The sequence below is a fragment of the Cibotium barometz genome, chromosome 19 (assembly GCF_041138505.1).
Source record: "Cibotium barometz isolate CiBa-2024 chromosome 19, ASM4113850v1, whole genome shotgun sequence".
NCBI classification, from domain to species: Eukaryota; Viridiplantae; Streptophyta; class Polypodiopsida; order Cyatheales; family Cibotiaceae; genus Cibotium; species Cibotium barometz.
The window spans coordinates 2,412,056-2,435,210 of record NC_141064.1 but is presented as its reverse complement, the minus strand read 5'-3'; the positions used below and the strand labels follow the sequence as shown (position 1 = coordinate 2,435,210).

The following is a 23,155-nucleotide window of genomic DNA, read 5'->3' as shown; positions in this document are numbered from 1 at the left end:
GCTTTGAGAGAACCTATGAGAGCAAGGTAGGCAACCTTTCTTCGCCATATCACACATAGGACATGGAAGTTTCCAGCATGACAGACTTCTCGAAAAATGGGAGCGCATTCTTACTCTCTCTTTGTAACCACTCATAGAAATCCAAGGGAACCCCAACACCATTGCCTCTAGAATATCTTTTTTTTTGCTAGCATTCTAGAACAATAATACAGAGTTTTAATAATGGGACATTAGGTAGTTCATCCTCCACTCCGACTAACATTTCTCTATTATTACGGATGTGTGATGCACATGCTATGAGCCTTTCTGCATAGTCATCACCACCGCAAAATCAAACTCTAGCAAGATCAAGAACCATTGGGTTATCCTTCTCGTAACTTAAGGCTTATTGATGAAATAAAGAAGCACTCAATAGTCTACAAAAAACAAGAAAAAGTTTGCCAAAATACAATGGCGGTACTTCTTTATAGCATAGACCATTGAGAGTTCTACCCTTTATGTGGTCGTGTAATTTTGTTTAGCATTGTTCCATTAGTGGGGCTGGCAAAGCTAACATGGAAATCCATGTTATGCCCTCTTGGTTGTGGCAAAACGTAGAAATTGTGAAAGTCAAGGCATCTATGTGCACATGAAAAATAGCATCCCAATTGTGAAATCTTAGGATTAGTGTGCTTGTTAAGGATTTCTTGACAGTGTCATAGGATTTTTTGACACTCATCCATCCACTCAAAGATGACAAGTAGTATGTACAAGGGTCTTGCTATGCTGGTGTACAAGATTATAAATCTTCCATAGTATCTAACATGTCCCATGAAATTCTAGACACCCTTGAAATTAGCAAGTGTGCTGGGAAGCTCAAGAATTAGCTTCACCTTACTGTCATTAGTGAGATGCTATGTTCAGGAAAAATGTAGCCTAGTATTACTCCATGCCTCACCCAAATTGGCATTTAAGTGGGCTAAGGGATATTCTGTACAATCTACACTTTTTAAGTGATTTTCATTTAGAATTAACATAAAGGTCATCCATGAAAACCTCAAGGAACTCCCTAAGGTATTCCTTGTATACTGTGCACATAAGCCTTTAGAAAGTGCTTAGAGTGTTGCATAAACCCAATGGCATAACTTTATATGTATAAGTGTCCCATTCTGTGGAAAATGTAGCCTTATATAAGTCACTTAATTTTTAAAAATTTACCATAGCTCCGCTGCTATCATTGATAATTTTCAATATTTTCCAAAAGAATAAGACTTAGTAATAGGATTATGATAGAGTAATTATCATTTGGACCAATATCTAATTTATGGACTTAATTCCTAAGTTTACCATAATTTATGTAACATGAAAGCATAAAAAAGCCATCTCTTTGGCCTCTAGTTTGACTAGCATAGAGTTTGATTTTAGAATTAGGAATTGCTCCATGAGAAGCATCATTTGAATTGAGAATTTGGTCATGGGAATGACCATTCTTTGGGGGAGAGAGAGACATACATAAAAAATATCCTAAATTAAGCATAAATGTAAACTTTATGTGATTAATTATTAAAATTCATTAGAGAGCTTCATTTGCATTGAAAAACCATTCAATTGAATACTTCTCAAGCTTGAGAGGGGTTGAGAAGTGAAAAACATTTAGAAGATTAAGAAAAAACCATAAAGTCACACCTTACCTCTTGTTTTGCTTGATTCTCTATTCTTAGGAGAGACAATTTTGTATTTTGGACATTGTTCTAAATTCTTGCTTGAAGGATTTTCAATCAAACATATCATGCTTCTATTTTGCAATAGGCATCGCCCAACGAGTTTGTATTTGTTGAAATAATACACCAAAATACTATGTGACATTGGGGACACGGGCATCTGGTCATTAGGTTTATAGCCAACCTTGTGTGAACACTCTAGGTGTGAACAACCTCTTAGTTAGAGTCAAAAGATAGGGTTTAATGCCTATAAAAGGGTATTTTACTTGGTGGTTCAATCATCTCTCATATCATTCATAATACAATCACCTTGTGTTGTGCCCAACTTGCTCTTTATGGCTCTCTCTTTTCTCTTTTCTTCCTCCTCCTCAACCATGGAGAGGTTCCATCCTCCATAGCTCCATGGTTGGACCTATGATTGCCAACATGGTATTAGAGCCATAATTCTTAGTGTTTAATCTCTACTTATCATCTACTCCAGTCTCTTTCAGTTTGATTAGCTTCATCTTATTATTTGAACTAATCATAATTAGTAGCTAATCACTTTTTCACCATTTTTCCTCCTCCTTGCAAAAATGCAGCTCTACCCCCTGCTAATCTTTTGATTGGTTCTCTGTGCACTCATAACATCTTGCCAAAACCTCTTAGGGCATCAAAGGCACCACCATTGCTAAGCCACATCTCAAAGAACTTGCTCCAATTACACCTACATCAGACAATTTTGATGATGCCAATCAACGGAGCAAATCTGAAGTAAAATCACAAATTCTCCTTCATCGCTTTGAATCAACCCGATTGCTCTTAGCTATAGTAGCAACTATATGGTAAGAGCTATAAGCTCACTGATTTTGAGCTTATTTGGTCAATAGAATCACGAGCTATAAGCTCACTGATTTTGAGCTTATTTGGTCAATAGAATCACGAGCTATAAGTTCACTGATTTTGAGCTTATTTGGTCAATAGAATCACGAGAAGCAGATTTTTAAAAAAAATGCAAAATGTAGATTCATCAATAGAAATCGGCCCCTACAGTTTATATTCTTCTAATTGCTCTTGCGGATAAAACATTGAATCAACAAGCTATGCACAACCCAAATCTTGAAGCAAAATGATCAAAGAAGAAGGAGATTCAATAAAATCATGATTTTCAGCTTTCTATCATTAAGCAGGTAATTAGTGCTCATCAAGGGTTCAATCATACCATGGGGGACTTTCTATTACTTGCCAAAGGTTCATATCAAGAAAGCCCTTTGATTTTCCCCTCTAACGGTGATCTCCAAATCATAGGATTTTCTGCTGAAATATAGAAAATTGCTTTCACTAATACCTTGATTAGTGCTAATCGTCTAAGGTTTTTAGGACCATTAATGGTTCATATCTCACATTCAAGTGTTACTAAACCTCTGTAAAGCATCAAATCAAATTTGCCCCTTGATTTGAGTGGTCAATTTGTTAAAATCAAGTATAAATCCATATCAACATTGTTTAGGACACTGGGATTTTTGAGCTTATATGCTTCATGTACCGTATTTATCATGCTCATAAATCATTTGTACAAGGATAAGACACTAACCATTGATAAGGCTAAGACCTCCTTAAGTACATTCAACGCATTATCATTTGGAAGGTACATGCATCATAATCGTGTTAGGCTATATGTATGATCCATCTTTGCCTGATGGATTTCATTACACAATGTAATCAAGGATGAAGAACACCAAGAGCTACATCAACATTAAGAACTACATCGACATGAAGAAGATCAAGTAACATCGACATTACAAGCTACATCAAGAAGATCTTCATCAGCATATTGGTGATCAAGAGGGGACTCTCCCTTTATTTCTAATTCCTATTTTATGTTGAGTCAAGGGTTCTCTGCCCGGGTCGCCCCCCAAAATGAGAATCTTTTGGACTTTTTGGGTTTGTTTTATAGCCTTGATGTTATAAAAGGCATAGGTGGCTTCCTAACTTAGCCATGGCCAACCCACCTGTGGTCACCCCTCTATCTTAAGTGAAATGTAATCATAACTAGATGTCTATCATCTATCGTTGTAAACCACCATGAGTAAGACCTACGCGCACTTGGATGGTGATCATAAACAACTTTGTAGTAGTACCTAGAGCTAGCATTGGCATCATAGTAGCCATGGATATTTTTTTGAGGGAGGGTATTGAAATAATACACCAAAATACCATGTGACATTGGGGACACGGGCATCTGGTCATTAGGTTTATAGCCAACCTTGTGTGAACACTCTAGGTGTGAACAACCTCTTAGTTAGAGTCAAAAGATAGGGTTTAATGCCTATAAAAGGGTATTTTACTTGGTGGTTCAATCATCTCTCATATCATTTATAATACAATCACCTTGTGTTGTGCCCAACTTGCTCTTTATGGCTCTCTCTTTTCTCTTTTCTTCCTCCTCCTCAACCATGGAGAGGTTCCATCCTCCATAGCTCCATGGTTGGACCTATGATTGCCAACATGGTATCAGTGTTTAACCTCTACTTATCATCTACTCTAGTCTCTTTCAGTATGATTAGCTTCATCTTATTATTTGAACTAATCATAATTAGTAGCTAATCACTTTTTCACCATTTTTCCTCCTCCTTGCAAAAATGCAGCTCTACCCCAGTCTTTTGATTGGTTCTCTGTGCACTCATAACATCTTGCCAAAACCTCTTAGGGCATCAAAGACACCACCATTGCTAAGCCACATCTCAAAGAACTTGCTCCAATTACACCTACATCACACAATTTTGATGGTGCCAATCAACGGAGGAAATATGAAGTGAAATCACAAATTCTCCTTCATCGCTTTGAATCAACCCGATTGCTCTTAGCTATAGCAACTATATGGTAAGAGCTATAAGCTCACTGATTTTGAGCTTATTTGGTCAGTAGAATCACGAGCTATAAGCTCACTGATTTTTAGCTTATTTGGTCAATAGAATCACGAGCTATAAGCTCACTGATTTTGAGCTTATTTGGTCAATAGAATCACGAGAAGCAGATTTTAAAAAAAACGCAAAACGTCAATAGAAATCGGCCCCTGCAGTTTATATTCTTCTAATTGCTCTTGCGGATAAAACATTGAATCAACAAGCTATGCACAACCCAAATCTTGAAGCAAAATGATCAAAGAAGAAGGAGATTCAATAAAATCATGATTTTCAGCTTTCTATCATTAAGCAGGTAATTAGTGCTCATCAAGGGTTCAATCATACCATGGGGGACTTGCTATTACTTGCCAAAGGTTCATATCAAGAAAGCCCTTTGATTTTCCCCTCTAACGGTGATCTCCAAATCATAGGATTTTCTGCTGAAATATAGAAAATTGCTTTCACTAATACCTTGATTAGTGCTAATCCTCTAAGGTTTTTAGGACCATTAATGGTTCATATCTCACATTCAAGTGTTACTAAACCTCTGTAAAGCATCAAATCACATTTGCCCCTTGATTTGAGTGGTCAATTTGTTAAAATCAGGTATAAATCCATATCAGCATTGTTTAGGACACTGGGATTTTTGAGCTTATATGCTTCATGTACCGTATTTATCATGCTCATAAATCATTTGTACAAGGATAAGACACTAACCATTGATAAGGCTAAGACCTCCTTAAGTACATTCAACGCATTATCATTTGGAAGGTACATGCATCATCATCGTGTTAGGCTGTATGTATGATCCATCCTTTGCCTGATGGATTTCATTACACAATGTAATCAAGGATGAAGAACACCAAGAGCTACATCAACATTAAGAACTACATCGACATGAAGAAGATCAAGAGTAACATCGACATTACAAGCTACATCAAGAAGATCTTCATCAGCATATTGGTGATCAAGAGGGGACTCTCCCTTTATTTCTAATTCCTATTTTATGTTGAGTCAAGGGTTCTCTGCCCGGGTCGTCCCCCAAAATGAGAATCTTTTGGACTTTTTGGGTTTGTTTTATAGCCTTGATGTTATAAAAGGCATAGGTGGCTTCCTAACTTAGCCATGGCCAACCCACCTGTGGTCACCCCTCTATCTTAACTGAAATGTAATCATAACTAGATTTCTATCATCTATCGTTGTAAACCACCATGAGTAAGACCTATGCGCACTTGGATGGTCATCATAAACAACTTTGTAGTAGTACCTAGAGCTAGTATTGGCATCATAGTAGCCATGGATATTTTTTTGAGGGAGGGTATTGAAATAATACACCAAAATACCATGTGACATTGGGGACACGGGCATTTGGTCATTAGGTTTATAGCCAACCTTGTGTGAACACTCTAGGTGTGAACAACCTCTTAGTTAGAGTCAAAAGATAGGGTTTAATGCCTATAAAAGGGTATTTTACTTGGTGGTTCAATCATCTCTCATATCATTTATAATATAATCACCTTGTGTTGTGCCCAACTTGCTCTTTATGGCTCTCTCTTTTCTCTTTTCTTCCTCCTCAACCATGGAGAGGTTCCATTCTCCATAGCTCCATGGTTGGACCTATGATTGCCAACATGGTATTAGTGTTTAACCTCTACTTATCATCTACTCCAGTCTTTTTCAATATGATTAGCTTCATCTTATTATTTGAACTAATCATAAATTAGTAGCTAATCACTTTTTCACCATTTTTCCTCCTCCTACCATTGGGGACTTGCTATTACTTGCCAAAGGTTCATATCAAGAAAGCCCTTTGATTTTCCCCTCTAACGGTGATCTCCAAATCAGCATATTTTCTGCTGAAATATAAAATTAGTGCTAATCGTCTAAGGTTTTTAGGACCATTAATGGTTCATATCTCACATTCAAGTGTTACTAAACCTCTGTAAAGCATCAAATCACATTTGCCCCTTGATTTGAGTGGTCAATTTGTTAAAATCAGGTATAAATCCATATCAGCATTGTTTAGGACACTGGGATTTTTGAGCTTATATGCTTCATGTACCGTATTTATCATGCTCATAAATCATTTTTACAAGGATAAGACACTAACCATTGATAAGGCTAAGACCATTAATGGTTCATATCTCACATTCAAGTGTTACTAAACCTCTGTAAAGCATCAAATCACATTTGCCCCTTGATTTGAGTGGTCAATTTGTTAAAATCACGTATAAATCCATATCAGCATTGTTTAGGACACTGGGATTTTTGAGCTTATATGCTTCATGTACCGTATTTATCATGCTCATAAATCATTTTTACAAGGATAAGACACTAACCATTGATAAGGCTAAGACCTCCTTAAGTACATTCAACGCATTATCATTTGGAAGGTACATGCATCATCATCGTGTTAGGCTGTATGTATGATCCATCCTTTGCTTGATGGATTTCATTACACAATGTAATCAAGGATGAAGAACACCAAGAGCTACATCAACATTAAGAACTACATCGACATGAAGAAGATCAAGAGTAACATCGACATTACAAGCTACATCAAGAAGATCTTCATCAGCATATTGGTTATCAAGAGGGGACTCTCCCTTTATTTCTAATTCCTATTTTATGTTGAGTCAAGGGTTCTCTGCCTAGGTCGTCCCCCAAAATGAGAATCTTTTGGACTTTTGGGTTTGTTTTATAGCCTTGATGTTATAAAAGGCATAGGTGGCTTCCTAACTTAGCCATGGCCAACCCACCTGTGGTGGTCACCCCTCTATCTTAAGTGATGTAATCATAACTAGATGTCTATCATCTATCGTTGTAAACCACCATGAGTAAGACCTACGCGCACTTGGATGGTCATCATAAACAACTTTGTAAGTAGTGCCTAGAGTTGGTATTAGCATCATAATCACTTTTTCACCATTTTTCCTCCTCCTTGCAAAAATGCAGCTCTACCCCCTGCTAGTCTTTTGATTGGTTCTCTGTGCACTCATAACATCTTGCCAAACCCTCTTAGGGCACCAAAGGGCTAAGCCACATCTCAAAGAACTTGCTCCATTTACACCTACATCACACAGTTTTGATGATGCCAATCAACGGAGCAAATCTAGAGTAAAATCACAAATTCTCCTTCATCGCTTTGAATCAACCCGATTGCTCTTAGCTATAGCAACTATATGGTAAGAGCTATAAGCTCACTGATTTTGAGCTTATTTGGTCAATAGAATCACGAGCTATAAGCTCACTGATTTTGAGCTTATTTGGTCAATAGAATCGCGAGCTATAAGCTCACTGATTTTGAGCTTATTTGGTCAATAGAATCACGAGAAGCAGATTTTAAAAACAATGCAAAACGTAGATTCATCAATAGAAATCGGCCCCTACAGTTTATATTCTTCTAACTGCTCTTGCGGATAATACATTGAATCAACAAGCTATGCACAACCCAAATCTTGAAGCAAAATGATCAAAGAAGAAGGAGATTCAATAAAATCATGATTTTCAGGTTTCTATCATTAAGCAGGTAATTAGTGCTCATCAAGGGTTCAATCATACCATTGGGGACTTGCTATTACTTGCCAAAGGTTCATATCAAGAAAGCCCTTTGATTTTCCCCTCTAACGGTGATCTCCAAATCAGGGTATTTTCTGCTGAAATATAGAAAATTGCTTTCACTAATACCTTGATTAGTGCTAATTGTCTAAGGTTTTTATGACCACTAATGTTTCATATCTCACATTCAAGTGTTACTAAACCTCTGTAAAGCATCAAATCAAATTTTCCCCTTGATTTGAGTGGTCAATTTGTTTAAATCAGGTATAAATCCATATCAGCATTGTTTAGGACGACACTGGGATTTTTGAGCTTATATGCTTCATGTACCGTATTTATCATGCTCATAAATCATTTGTACAAGGATAAGACACTAACCATTGATAAGGCTAAGACCTCCTTAAGTACATTCAACGCATTATCATTTGGAAGGTACATGCATCATCATCGTGTTAGGCTGTATGTATGATCCATCTTTGCCTGATGGATTTCATTACACAATGAAATCAAGGATGAAGAACACCAAGAGCTACATCAACATTAAGAACTACATCGACATGAAGAAGATCAAGAGTAACATCGACATTACAAGCTACATCAAGAAGATCTTCATCACCATATCGGTCATCAAGAGGGGACTCTCCCTTTATTTCTAATTCCTATTTTATGTTGAGTCAAGGGTTCTCTGCCCGGGTCGTCCCCCAAAATGAGAATCTTTTGGACTTTTTGGGTTTGTTTTATAGCCTTGATGTTATAAAAGGCATAGGTGGCTTCCTAACTTAGCCATGGCCAACCCACCTGTGGTCACCCCTTTATCTTAAGTGAAATGTAATCATAACTAGATGTCTATCATCTATCGTTGTAAACCACCATGAGTAAGACCTACGCGCACTTGTATGGTCATTATAAACAACTTTGTAAGTAGTATGTAGAGCTAGTATTGGCATCATAGTAGCCATGGATATTTTTTTGAGGGAGGGTATTGAAATAATGCACCAAAATACCATGTGACATTGGGGACACGGGCATCTGGTCATTAGGTTTATAGCCAACCTTGTGTGAGCACTCTAGGTGTGAACAACCTCTTAGTAGTTAGAGTCAAAAGATAGGGTTTAATGCCTATAAAAGGGTATTTTACTTGGTGGTTCAATCATCTCTCATATCATTCATAATACAATCACCTTATGTTGTGTTGTGCCCAACTTGCTCTTTATGGCTCTCTCTTTTCTCTTTTCTTCCTCCTCCTCAACCATGGAGAGGTTCCATCCTCCATAGCTCCATGGTTGGACCTATGATTGCCAACATGGTATTAGAGCCATAATTCTTAGTGTTTAATCTCTACTTATCATCTACTCCAGTCTCTTTCAGTATGATTAGCTTCATCTTATTATTTGAACAAATCATAATTAGTAGCTAATCACTTTTTCACCATTTTTCCTCCTCCTTGCAAAAATGCAGCTCTACCCCCTGCTAATCTTTTGATTGGTTCTCTGTTCACTCATAACATCTTGCCAAAACTTCTTACGGCATCAAAGGCACCACCATTGCTAAGCCACATCTCAAAGAACTTGCTCCAATTACACCTATATCACACAATTTTGATGATGCCAATCAACGGAGCAAATCTGAAGTAAAATCACAAATTCTCCTTCATCGCTTTGAATCAACCCGATTGCTCTTAGCTATAGCAACTATATGGTAAGAGCTATAAGCTCACTGATTTTGAGCTTATTTGGTCAATATAATCACGAGCTATAAGCTCACTGATTTTGAGCTTATTTGGTCAATAGAATCACGAGCTATAAGCTCACTGATTTTGAGCTTATTTGGTCAAAATCACGAGAAGCAGATTTAAAAAAAAATGCAAAACGTAGATTCATCAATAGAAACAGTTTATATTCTTCTAATTGCTCTTGCGGATAAAACATTGAATCAACAAGCTATGCACAACCCAAATCTTGAAGCAAAATGATCAAAGAAGAAGGAGATTCAATAAAATCATGATTTTCAGCTTTCTATCATTAAGCAGGTAATTAGTGCTCATCAAGGGTTCAATCATACCATTGGGGACTTGCTATTACTTGTGCCAAAGGTTCATATCACGAAGCCCTTTGATTTTCCCCTCTAACGGTGATCTCCAAATCAAGGTATTTTCTACTGAAATATAGAAAATTGCTTTCACTAATACCTTGATTAGTGGTAATTGTCTAAGGTTTTTAGGACCATTAATGGTTCATATCTCACATTCAAGTGTTACTAAACCTCTGTAAAGCATCAAATCAAATTTTCCCCTTGATTTGAGTGGTCAATTTGTTAAAATCAGGTATAAATCCATATCAGCATTGTTTATGACACTGGGATTTTTGAGCTTATGTGCTTCATGTATCGTATTTATCATGCTCATAAATCATTTGTACAAGGATAAGACACTAACCATTGATAAGGCTAAGACCTCCTTAAGTAGATTCAACGCATTATCATTTGGAAGGTACATGCATCATCATCGCACTATCATTTGGAAGGTACATGCATCATCATCGCATTATCATTTGGAAGGTACATGCATCATCATCGCATTATCATTTGGAAGGTACATGCATCATCATCGTGTTAGGCTGTATGTATGATCCATCTTTGCCTGATGGATTTCATTACACAATGAAATCAAGGATGAAGACCAAGAGCTACATCAACATTAAGAACTACATCGACATGAAGAAGATCAAGAGTAACATCGACATTACAAGCTACATTAAGAAGATCTTCATCAGCATATTGGTCATCAAGAGGGGACTCTCCCTTTATTTCTAATTCCTATTTTATGTTGAGTCAAAGGTTCTCTCCTCGGGTCGTCCCCCAAAATGAGAATCTTTTGGACTTTTTGGGTTTGTTTTATAGCCTTGAGATTCCATCCTCCATAGCTCCATGGTCGGCCCTATGATTACCAACAGTAGTATTGTTTGTTATAACTTCATAAACAAGAAATACTATAGAGGAGCAGAATATTTTTTCATGCTTAAGTTGTCTTGAAACTTCCCTTGCCATATAAAATTATCCAATTTAATCTTCTTTTTTGTATTACATGTGTGTGTGAATGTATACTTATGTTTATATAAGATATATATACGTGTGTATGTGTGTGTGTGTGTGTGTGTGTGTAGATATATGAGTGTGTAGGGAATATGTTGTTATATTTTAAATGCTATTTTACTTTGGAAAATAATACTTCTAGTGTTTATGAAACTATGTTATGTTGATGAATGCAAATACATTCTTAGCACTCAATATAAGGCACTTTTTGATAACCATAATTAGTTCCTACCAATTCTATATTCTGGGTTCTTGCTTGGTTTCTTTCACTCACTTTTCTAGCATCGTGCATTTTTTGTCGCTCGCCTTTTGGTAATCCTCATGCACGTAGGTTTCATTTACAATTTGTGTGCGAACCTGTTCCTTAATATTCTTGTTGCTCTGTTTTGATGACTCTTCTTTCTCAAGTTGGATGAGCCTCTTAAGCTCTCTCAGCCTTTCTTGATGATTCACTCATTACTACATGATGCTTAAGTAAGCTCCATTCCCACTCCAGGAAGCTCTACACAGGAGCTCTATAGGTTCTATACCCACAATATTGATCTAGTCTCTTCTATGGTGAATTGGCCTGCTTGCAAACTATTGTGTGGTGGTGCTTTAAGGGAGGCTGGTTCTACTCGAGGTCCAATGCCACTCTTTAACATCGATACATGAGACAAAATCTTGTATACAAAGGTTGGATTTGAATAGGAATTTTGGTCTGCTTTCAAACTAGTGTGTCACCCTATAAGGGAGGTTAATTCTACTCGAGGTCGAGTGCCACTTCTTAAGGTTGGATTTGAATAGGACTTTTGGTCTGCTTTCAAACTAGTGTGTCACCCTATAAGGGAGGTTAATTCTACTCGAGTGCTTAATGTTGATGTGTGAGATGAAGTCTTATATTCTAAGGTTGGATTTGAATAAGACCAAGAAGCGATTTGCTTGACTACAAATGCATAAGCACTTATCCAATACTAGAATCACTTTGTGACTTTTTATGGTTTTTTTTATTTTTAAATTTTTAAATGTATTTTTAATGGTCTTCTTTTGCAATGCTCATTAAAATTGTCATGATCAAAGATATTAAAACGGACGATCGGACCTTGATGAGATCACAATTGGACAATTAGGATGGACAACTAGGACAAGAGCTGGATGATTGGATTTAAAATGAGGTGATTGGAGTTGGACAATCGTGACTAGAGAATTAGATCTAGATGATTTGAAATTGAGATCAGTGATCTAAAAAGCACATTTAAGGTAGCTGTTTTGACACCGGCTTAAACATCCTTTCAATTACATCTAGGGTCTTTACTCACCTTCTTATAAGTGAATATATGTCAGCTACTTTGTCAGCCCCCATAATTTATGCTCAAGCATGTGGCATTGAAGGCCATTTACCATAGACCTACATAAATTAATTATTTCCAAGCTTTGACCAATGATTTGGATGCTTACATTGACCTTCTAGATCAAAACTATAATGAAGCAGGTTCAAATACTTGGTCATGTAATTAGGCCATATATATATTGGCTAATTTAAGAAGGTTAATGGGCTAAGAAGGGGGCTATGGGCTTTTGTGTAATTACATAATTATGACTAATCAATATTACTAAAAATTTGTCTTGCTCAAGTAAGCTTCCATAGTGACCTTCTCCCTCATAAGATGGTGCATGTGTGTACTCTAGCCAATGAGTGCAACCTTCTTTCCCTCTCTTCCATTTCCCTTCCCTTCCCTTCTCAATGGTATTAGAGCATGGTTCTTGATCCATTCTACGTATAATAGTGATGATGGCATACATGATGTTAGGATGCTTTTGAAGCAAAAGTTTGAGATGAAAGATTTGGGTGAGCTACGGTATTTTCTTGGTACATCACTTGATGGCATTTTATTTTATAGAGGCAGTATGACTTGGATATGTTGTTCAAATATGGTATAACATGCACTTATAAGCCAATTTTAGTCCCATTATTGGAGCAGAACACTGAACTTTCTATAAATACACGTGAGCTTTTGGAGAACCCCACACTATGTACATACACATATGGTGGGTAGCTTGATCTACATGACCATCATTTGCTTGTGTGTGTGTGTGTGTGTGTGTGTGTGTGTGTGTTTCTTGCAAGGAGTTTAAGCTCTCCCTTCCCTGCATTCTTCTCCATTTTTAAACAATTTCTTTCATACATTAAGACTGACAATGGGAAATTAAAATGATGAAGGTAGAGCTATTGGCACAACAAGTGGTTTCGTGAAGGTAGACCAAGGGGATAGTCACGCATGATCAACAGTCACTCTAATACCAATTGTTGCTAATATGGCTATGAGGGCTGAAAGATAGCCATGGGGTGTATGTGTGTGTGTGTGTGTGTGTGTATATATATATATATATATATATAGAGAGAGAGAGAGAGAGAGAGAGAGAATGCTCTAGAGGGAGGTGGTTGCACGACTCAATGATGTTGATTGATGTGATTAATCTTCAGCTCTAATACAATACCTTTATAGGTATGAAGGTTCAACGCATGACATCATTGCTTATGTTGTCAAACACATATAAATATCTAGCATGACATCATTGCTTATGTTGTCAAACACATATAAATATCTAGATATCATTCTAGCAACTCTAAGAGTGGGTTTACACACTTAAGGGTGGTATACACACACAAGACACATATTATTCTAGCCACTGTAAGAGTAGGTTTACACACATAAACACACTTACACACTTAAGGGGTGGTATACACACACAAGATGGACACACGTAACTCTGAATCCTAACAATAAATTGAGTATCTAAATATCCTTAATATGTAACTAACGAAGGTTCTTTTCAATAATACTCTTTTCTATATGCATCTGAGTATTTAAGTAACTTTAATATGTAACTGGAAAAGGTTATTTACAATGATATTGATGAAGGTTCTTTCTTATGTGTAACTGAGTATCTAAATAAACTTAATCCACCTCATCAACTAGTTTTGAAAAGGAATATTGCAATAATTTTTCTTGTGAAATCTGAATCCCTGTGTAAGGGATTGCGCACAATAGAACTCGATTAATATGTAAGGAGGTTCACATAAAGGTGTTAGAGGTAGAAAATATTATTGCTAATATAACTTTTATTCCAAATGCATTGAAACTACCGTTCAACATTCGACGAAGGCAATTCCTTGTGTGACTTATGTTTGGCATGACAATACACCAATCACAAGGCCAAACGATGTCTTTTTTTTTATATTTTTCTTGGCGACACCAGTGTTAAGTAATGGAAAATTATATGTTGCTTTCTCATCATGTGTGCAATCATCGGATGCTATCAAGGTATTGCTTCATGATAATGTTTGTGAGACCAATATGAGCACTTCAAAAATGATTTATACTAAAAATGTTATATACAAGGAAGTTTTACAACTTGCAACAAAAACAACCTAGAAGTAATTTATTACCTTTTTTTAAGGCTATGGCTCATTGTTTTTAGTACCCTTTTTAATGAATTGTTTAGATCTACTTATATGTGTTTACTATTCTTGACATGTCATTTGTGTGGCAGCTAACTAATTTTTAATGTCGCTTCACAAAATTTTAGAGAATTTTGCTTGATTTTATGAATATGGATTCACTCATCCGAGCATACTATCCTTCACCAAAAACCACCCTAGACGCGGTGTTGTAAAAATTTATGGAGCCTAGTGCTTTGGCAACTTTTTTCATCATACATTGGTCCATTTGTTGGAGCAACCATAAGCTTTGATGCACACATCTGGTAGCAAAATTGTCCATCAAGACCTAATTTATATTGAAATTTTGGGCATCAAGAATCATGCTCAATGTTATTTTGCATTTTCACTCTTTACATACCTTAGAAGTGTTGGATAAATGTAATCCCAACTCCTTAGTCCAATTTAATATGTGGTTGATAGGCTAGTGGTTAGTGGTTGGTGTGTAAAGCCTACAAATGGTTGGTGCATGTTGTTCATGCAACTAAAAATAGGGTAGAGGAGTTTCTAAATAATGTACAAGTCGTGATCAAGTGATTATGTAAGTTTGGTTCATGTCTAATCATAATTAGTGTCTTCTTGTGTTAATCTCATATCAATTTTCTGCATATACCAATTTTTGTCCCTCTTATTCATGATGTCTTATACAATCTTTGATCCACCTTGAGTATGTTTTGATCAATCTTCTTAGTTGAATTATCATATCCAACATTTGCTATCAGAGCTTGACCCAATTAGGTTTAGTTTATTAGCAAAAACTCTAATCAATTTCTTAATCACCATAGCCAGTTTTTCTCTGTTTGAACCACATGCTGTAGATTACTTCCGTGCTTGCACCTGAGGTGATGAAACCTTAATATTATGATATAGCCTTCTTTCCTTGGTCCCACACATGCTCCAATTCGAAGCTCACACGCCGATTTCGACGCAGCTCAGCGAATTCGCCGTCGCCACACCATCAACGCAGGTCGTTTTCTGCTAATTTGAACAATTCACCGTCGTCGCTACAAATTGGGCCAATTACTTTGAGGTGATCCAAGTCCATCAGTATATCAAATCTTGTGATATTTGGTGCACTGTAGCTGCTGTATGGAGCTGATTTCCAGTCGCCTATTTTTTGCAGTTTTTGCTCCAACAACATGGTGATACTTATCTTGATTTATATTGATGATATTTTTATTATTTGGGCTTAAATCATCTATATGAGCAAGATTTCAAAATAAAGTATCATATTTCATCATCATGAGTTTCAAATTTCCCGACAAATTCAACGGAACTGGGTTCTATACCTGGCAAATCAAGGTGAAGGGCTCCCTCATGAAGAAGAATCTGTGGAGTACAGTCAAGCCACTTACTGAAGATGAAGCAGGTATTTTTGTTGCAGTTACAAGAGCTACAACGGCTACACTTCAAGCAAAAGATGAGCAAGCACTTGGTATTATCATTACTGCTTTAGAAGATGATTTTATTCATTATATTGATGATGTTGAGATGGAAGCTTGGGAATTATTAGAACGTACTTTTGGTGCAAAGGCAAAGCATTTCAAGATCAGTTTGAAGATGCAACTCTTTGATCTAACCATGGAGAGTAATAAAAATTTAGCAGCTTTGATTAACAGGTTGAAGAGCTTAATGACACAGTTGGTTTATGTTAAATCTCTTGTTCCTGAAGAAGATGCTATTGCTATCCTGCTTAAAAGCTTACCTTCAAGCTTTAGACAAATTGTGACGGTACTTAAAGAGAAGGAGCCAGTCCCTTCTTTGGAAAGTATCATAAATTCTTTGCAGGAAGAAGACAAGAAGATTACAAAGGATGTGATAGATCCTTTTGCATATGCTATTACTACGACATCGGCAAAGAAGAAGTGTACTATTTGTGGTCGTACAAATCATCTTACTAAGGATTGTTTCTCCAAACATCCTTGTGAGTATTGTGGAAAGACGAATCATCCATCCTCAAAGTGCTACCAAAAAGATCAAAAGCAAGCAAAGGCACATGTGGTTGAAGAAGTCAATCAACAAGAAGTCAATCAACAAGAAGAAACAAATCTTTGTTCTAGTCTTAGTATAAAAGATGTAGATGATGAGTATGCTTTTTAGATTGTCATGTATGTGGTTGAGTCAAGACTTATGTTGTTCCAACTTGACGAGTTGTAGAGGAGAGTACACTACCCTATGTTGTTGTTAAGGGGGGACTCTTACTCATTGTGTCAAGGAGATTTGTTAGACTTGATTCATGTTTTATAAGAAGTTGGTCTTAAGGGGGGATTGTTGGCTAAATGTAATCCTAACTCCTTAGTCCAATTTAATATGTGGTTAACATTTTTTTGTTTTAGGGACAAGGGTGTATGATATCATATTCACTTTGGATATGTTGGATTCGAGGGTTAATGTTTTTTTTCCTTTTCCTTTTTCTATTTATTCATAAAGTTTTTAAATACATGACTTTATATAACTTAGTTTCTTGACATGTTAAGGGAATTATGTTAGATGGCCACATCAATGGGTACGTAAATATAACAAATCCACACGTGTTAACATTCAAACATTTGTATGTTTATTTATGTAACTTCTTAACTTTTACTTTGTTTTAGAATTCTAACCACGGTGAACTTTTTCATGGTCAAAGTTATGAACGAGGGCTTTGAGAGATATGGGATTAGTATTCCCAATGAGGAGCTAGGGGTATAGGAAAAAGTGTGTTTCTAACACTATCCAGGACGTAGAGACGTGTCACCTATTTTAAGGGTTACTCTATACTAGAGGGATGGGTCCTATTTATTACTGGATGTAAGAGCTACTCATTTATTTCATATAGGAGGGTGGGGTCCTGTTTACTATGTATAGGAGCTATTTACTACATATTGGAGGGCTAGGTCTTATTTGCTGTTGCATATAGGAGCTACTCATTTTGATGCAATTTCTTTGTACCACGTGCTAGTATAGCTTTATCTACATATTGGTTTGTGTCTGGTAAGGTTAACTATAATAAATTTTATTACTTTTTTTAAAATGACATTATATCTTATCTCTTTTGTGGTTTAGCCTTTTTGCCATGTCTATTCTAAAGTTCAATTATACATCATTATTAGGCTCTAGTTGGGAAGGGAAATCATGCTCTTGTTGTCCACCAACATCCTTGTCTTACATTGGTAACTCCTCGGTGGATTGCTCCTCCTTTGTGGGCTCCTTGTATGTGGGGTGTGCCTCCTCTCTGGGCACCTCTTGTGTGGGGTGTGCCTCCTCTATGAGCACCTCGTGTGTGGGGTGTGCCTCCCCTATGGGCACCTCTTGTGTGGGGTGTGCCTCATGTGTGGGCTCTAATTTTCCATGATATTGTGAAGTTTAAAATTTACATTAATGTACTCCCTTTGCATTATTGTTTTGGGATACCTGTGATGAGTAGGTCCAGACATCCACTTTGTATGCTTAATGTAGTGGAGATGCATCGCCATTCTACCATGTTAGGTGTCATGCATTCGATGGCTCTTGAAAGCACAAGCTTCATTTTTCTAATGACATCTATATATATACATATATATAAATCTAGTTGTCATTAGAAAAATGATAGCTAGATTGATTGATACATGGCTATTGATCTTTTTCATCGCTACAAAGCGAGGACGTTCTTTTTATGTTTCTTTGGTCATCGTTTCTCACTCAATGATAATCTTACTTTATGTACATGCGCGCGCGTGTGCGTGTGTTCTACGTGTATGTGCTCATCTACATGTGCGTGTATTCTCTACGTGCATGTGTTATATATGCTTATGTATGTGCATGTGTCATAGACGAGAACATGTGTGTAGAGGCTACGACTGCACAGTACATGAATGGAGATATGTGTGTAGAAACTTACAATTGGTATGACAATATATGCATGTCTATTCTCTGTGTGTATCTAAGAGTAGATAGACCAAAATCCACCGTCCAAGTTTACTTTACCCCAATAATATTTCACTTAAGAGCACTTTACATTGATTAGCAAAATTGACATCATGTAGAGGCAGCTCTGGGCCACTTCTTAAGAAATCAATGAAACATGGCAAGAGGAGGTTGTATGCTAAAAAGAGCCTCCATATGAGGCCATGTGGCACTTTGTCCTTTCTTTTATATATGTATTTTGAATTTTTTTTTCGTTTCAGGGAAAAGGATGTATAACATTATATTCATTTTGGATATGTTGGAGTCGAGGGTTGAGGATAAATAATTTTATATCTTTTTTTTTCTATTTATGTATTTTTTAAAAACACATGACTTTATATACCTTAGTTTCTTTACAGAGCTAAGTCTTTGGTGTTTCCTTCTCGATATATTATATGCATTATGCTAGATGGCCACATGGATGGGTAGTTCATTCATAACAAATCATTACAGGTGTTAACATATAAATATTTGCATGTTTCCTTATGTAGCTACTTAATTTCTACTTTTTTTTAAAAAAGGATTCTACTTATGGAAGACTTTTTCATGGTCAGAGTTAGGGGTGAGGGCTTCGAGAGATATGGGATTAGGATTCCTGTTGAGGAGCTTTGAGAGATATGGGATTATGATTTTTCGGATGGGGACATATTTATATAGGAAAGAGTGTCTTTCTAATGTTATCCATGATGTAGAGATAAGTGTCGCCTATTTTGAGGGTTACTCTCTACTAGAGGACTGGATCCTATTTACTGCATATAGGATCTACTCATTTCGATACGAGTTCATTGTAGTACATGCTCACATAGCTTTATCTAGGTCTTCGCTTGTGTTTAGTAATGTTAACTATGATGGATTTTTATTGTTTTTTTAAAGTGACATATTATTAATGATTCCTCTTTGTGTGTAGGTCTATACATCCACTTTGTATGCTTAATCAAGTGGATATGTATCGCCATCCTACCATGTTGGGCATCATGCATTGCTCGTGGTCAATGGCTCTAGGAAGCGTAAGCTTCATAGATTGATCAATTGATTCTCACTTCTTTTACCACTTTGTTTTTGTTTTTTTGAATATTGATCTTTTTCATCGCTACATAGCGAAGACGTTCTTTGCATGTTTCTTTGGATATCGTTTCTTATTCAATGATATTTTTATTTTCTGTGTATGTGTGTGTGGATGTGTTATATGTGCATATACATAGATGTAAACAAGTGTGTAAAGGCTAAATATGCACTACGTGAACAAACAAATATGCATTTCTATTCTCTACGAATGTCTAAGAGTAGGCCATCCAAGATTGCTCTTCCCAAAGTTTCACCTAAAGAGCACTTTACACCGGTTAGCAATTGACCCACAAGAGGTGAGTTTGGGCCACTGGTTAATTAAAATCAACGCCAACACACAACGGCCTAAAATTAATATCGACGACCGTAGCACGCCTAAAATGTATATCTCCAAAATGTAGCGAGGTAATTTTAATGTGTGACCATAACTATATAGTGGCAAAACCTCACGCCATGGGAATGGGAGAAGGTGCACTACGATCATCGTCCCACACAGCAGGTACGCTTTCACACGAGTCTCATATGAATAACGTAGTGCATCTAAGCAAAGGGCACTAATCGTAAGCGGCAGTTCATGCACTTCTTTGCTGATAACAGTAGTGCAATGCAAGCTACAATGTAGCGTGTCAAACTGCAAAACCCACCGGAACATACTCAATGGTTCTTATCTGGTCCTTTTTGCAACTATGGAACATTTTAAAGCAAGAAAATATTTTTCTTGATCTCTCTCTCTCTCTCTCTCTCACTCACACTTTTTTCACTGAGAGAGAGAGAGAGAGAGAGAGAGAGAGAGATTTTTTATACAAAAGGGGAGAGAAAGTAACGTCTTCAAAAAACCCAGTGGGTCTGTAAGGCCAAAAAGTAGTACAATGAACCATGGAAAACTGAAAAGAAATAAAAACTAGCTACATATGTAATGATAAGCATGTGAGTATGAGTACATTATGAGCTCATGTGGGTACAATGAGAGATAATAGCAGGTAGACATCATCATCACCCATCAAAAATGTCCAAGATAGGTGAGTCCAGGACCTCAACGAGGTTCCCTATATCCACCACTCGGGCATTGTTGTGTCTCTGTAGCATCTCCTGGATCTGAAGTTGCTGCATGGAGGTCCACCTCTGGCCAGAGGGCGTGGGCATCTGGTGCGCTGTGACTGATGGGCTTGTTCAAGGTAATTTCTGGGAGTTGTGAGGTGCAACTAGTGGCCGTATGTGTTGTTTGGTTCTCTTGGGAGGGTCCTTGGACTCTAGTAGCCTTGGGGGCGACGCTTGGTGCTGCCGTCTTGTGCAACTTGGAAGGAGCTTGTGATGGATGTCTTGTGATGTGTCTTGGACTTGGGCTTGGCTCTTTCATAGAAGAAGATCTATGTTTGTGGATCTCCATTAAGTAGAGTCCCAAACACTGCTGATCTAGGAAATCAATGATCCTCAACAGCAGACCAATTTTCTCTTTGAAGAGGCATCGAAATGAATGTCCTATGCTCTGGCCATCTCCACTCTGAGGCGGTGAGATGAGACTCAAATCTGTCCAATTGTGATCTGCATGTCATGTGACGTGTGTTTGTGCAGATATCAAGGCCTTTGGATAATTACATCCACTGTGATCTGTGGGAAGTAATCTCAGTAAAACTGCATCTTTGGGGGTATCCCCGGAGACATGAACCATGTAGTGTGAGTATGCAGGCCAAGGAGATCTACTATGAATAATCCGGTTAACATTTTGATGAGTGAGGTGAAAAGAGGGTGCATCTAGGCTGAATTAAGGGTGGCAATTGGTCCATGTGAAGCCCTTGTGTGAGAAACCAGTGAGTGACTCTAGCATAGCCCACTTTATCTTGTCCCTACTTTGCCAATCATCAGGATGACTCTAGAGCTGTGCTTGGGAGTTTGTGTTTAGGGTACGGATGTGGTGTAGGTACGTCATTATGCATCCACTATCAATGGTGTTTCTTCAAACTTAACAATATTGATGGAATGAGGCATTGATTGTTTGCTTCAAATCAATCCTCCACCAACCCTTCTCCCCAAGAATTAATTGGCCCTATACAGCATTACCGGAGTCATGTGGGTGTCAAATAACCATCCTTTAAAATTGGGTTCTTGGAAGTGTCTAAAGACATTGTCTCTCAAGAAGGGCCATGGCTACTTAATATTGGGCTCGTGAAGGTGACCGCCAGATAAACATAAGATGTGCATTATGCCATCGGCATATAGTGGGATGTGCGAGCGGAGAACCTAACCCTCCCAAGAGAGGACAATCCTGTTTCACCCCAATCGTGCTAGAGATCTCCTGTGACATGCTCCTGAGGTATCGAACACTAACTCATGTAGTGCTATGATACCCCATACCATCTCTGATGGTATACCCGACTTTTGGAGGCATGGGAGGAGGCGCGCTTTCCACTCGGTGTACAGTGTCAACAACCTTGCGGAAATACACAAAGCAGCAATAAACCTGTCTCTTTTGCCACCAAGCCTCCCAGATGATCGTGGCTCTCAATGTAAAGATATGGTCTAGTGTGGAGTATGTCCTCCAAAAGCCTTTGGTCTTGAATCCATGGCCCTTTGCTAGGAAATTGATCTCAGACTCTAGAATAGATCCATAAAGTTAGGCTAATATATAATCGATCATGATAGTCATGTAGTCACTGGGATCCAATGGGTCCTCGACCTTGTGGATAGGGTTGATGGTGCTACTAGAACAAGAGGGTGTGAAGCCGTGATAAGGGTTGTGTTGAACATGTGTGCTGGTAGTGGGGCCCGTGATAAGGGTTGTGTTGAACATGTGTGCTGGTAGTGGGGCAAGGGTGTCACATGCATGTGCAGTGTGTTTGGCAAGAAGTCACTCATGGTCTTGGGCTTTACCGTTCAGAAGTCTATGTATGGCTCTAGTGACGTTAGAAATGGTAAAGCGAGTGGACAAGATGGGACGAGGGTCATGCGGGTGGGTCCAGGGGTGGCTAATTAGGTATGTGGTAAGCAATATGCACTAGGCATAACCTACGACCACATGTAGTGGGTCTTTTCATCTATCTTGACCACTGTGAGAATCCTGTGGAGATGTGGTGTGAATAGAGCTGCCACTCCTCTTGACCAATGTACCCATCCACAGGCTTTGGTCCCCCCCTCGGTGTACTGACCCCACTTGTATCTAGAAACGTGTGGAAATCTTGTCAGGACTCTAATGGTCTCCATGTAGAAGATATTGTCTCTTCAAAGCCTCTAGGATCTGACTAGTTCCAAGTAATGACCTTCAGTCCGGTTGTGGTCTTATAGACCCCGTGCCCCTATTTGACGTGATTCTCCATTATAATGTCACATGCGGGAGCTCTGGGAGTCTTCTTTCAGCCCTAAACACCTTTCAGGAACAACCTGATGCAAATGCAAGCGAGAGAGAGAGAGAGAGAGAGAGAGAGAGAGAGAGAGAGAGAACCGAGTTTCAGTATATT

At 37.7% G+C, this 23,155-nt stretch overlaps 1 protein-coding gene across 2 annotated transcripts in view; it reads left to right on the top strand.

Moving 5' to 3' along the window:
* Window positions 1-20,049: 20,049 nt before the first annotated feature.
* Window positions 20,050-23,155, top strand: part of LOC147628102 (Cysteine proteinases superfamily protein) — a 75,235-nt gene continuing 72,129 nt past the window's right edge. For both annotated transcript variants that reach the window (XM_086813123.1, XM_086813124.1), the window contains exon 1: window positions 20,050-20,202. In XM_086813123.1, the coding sequence (XP_086669249.1) occupies window positions 20,118-20,202 (85 nt within the window). In that variant the 5' untranslated portion in view covers window positions 20,050-20,117. The remainder of the gene's footprint in view (window positions 20,203-23,155) is intronic.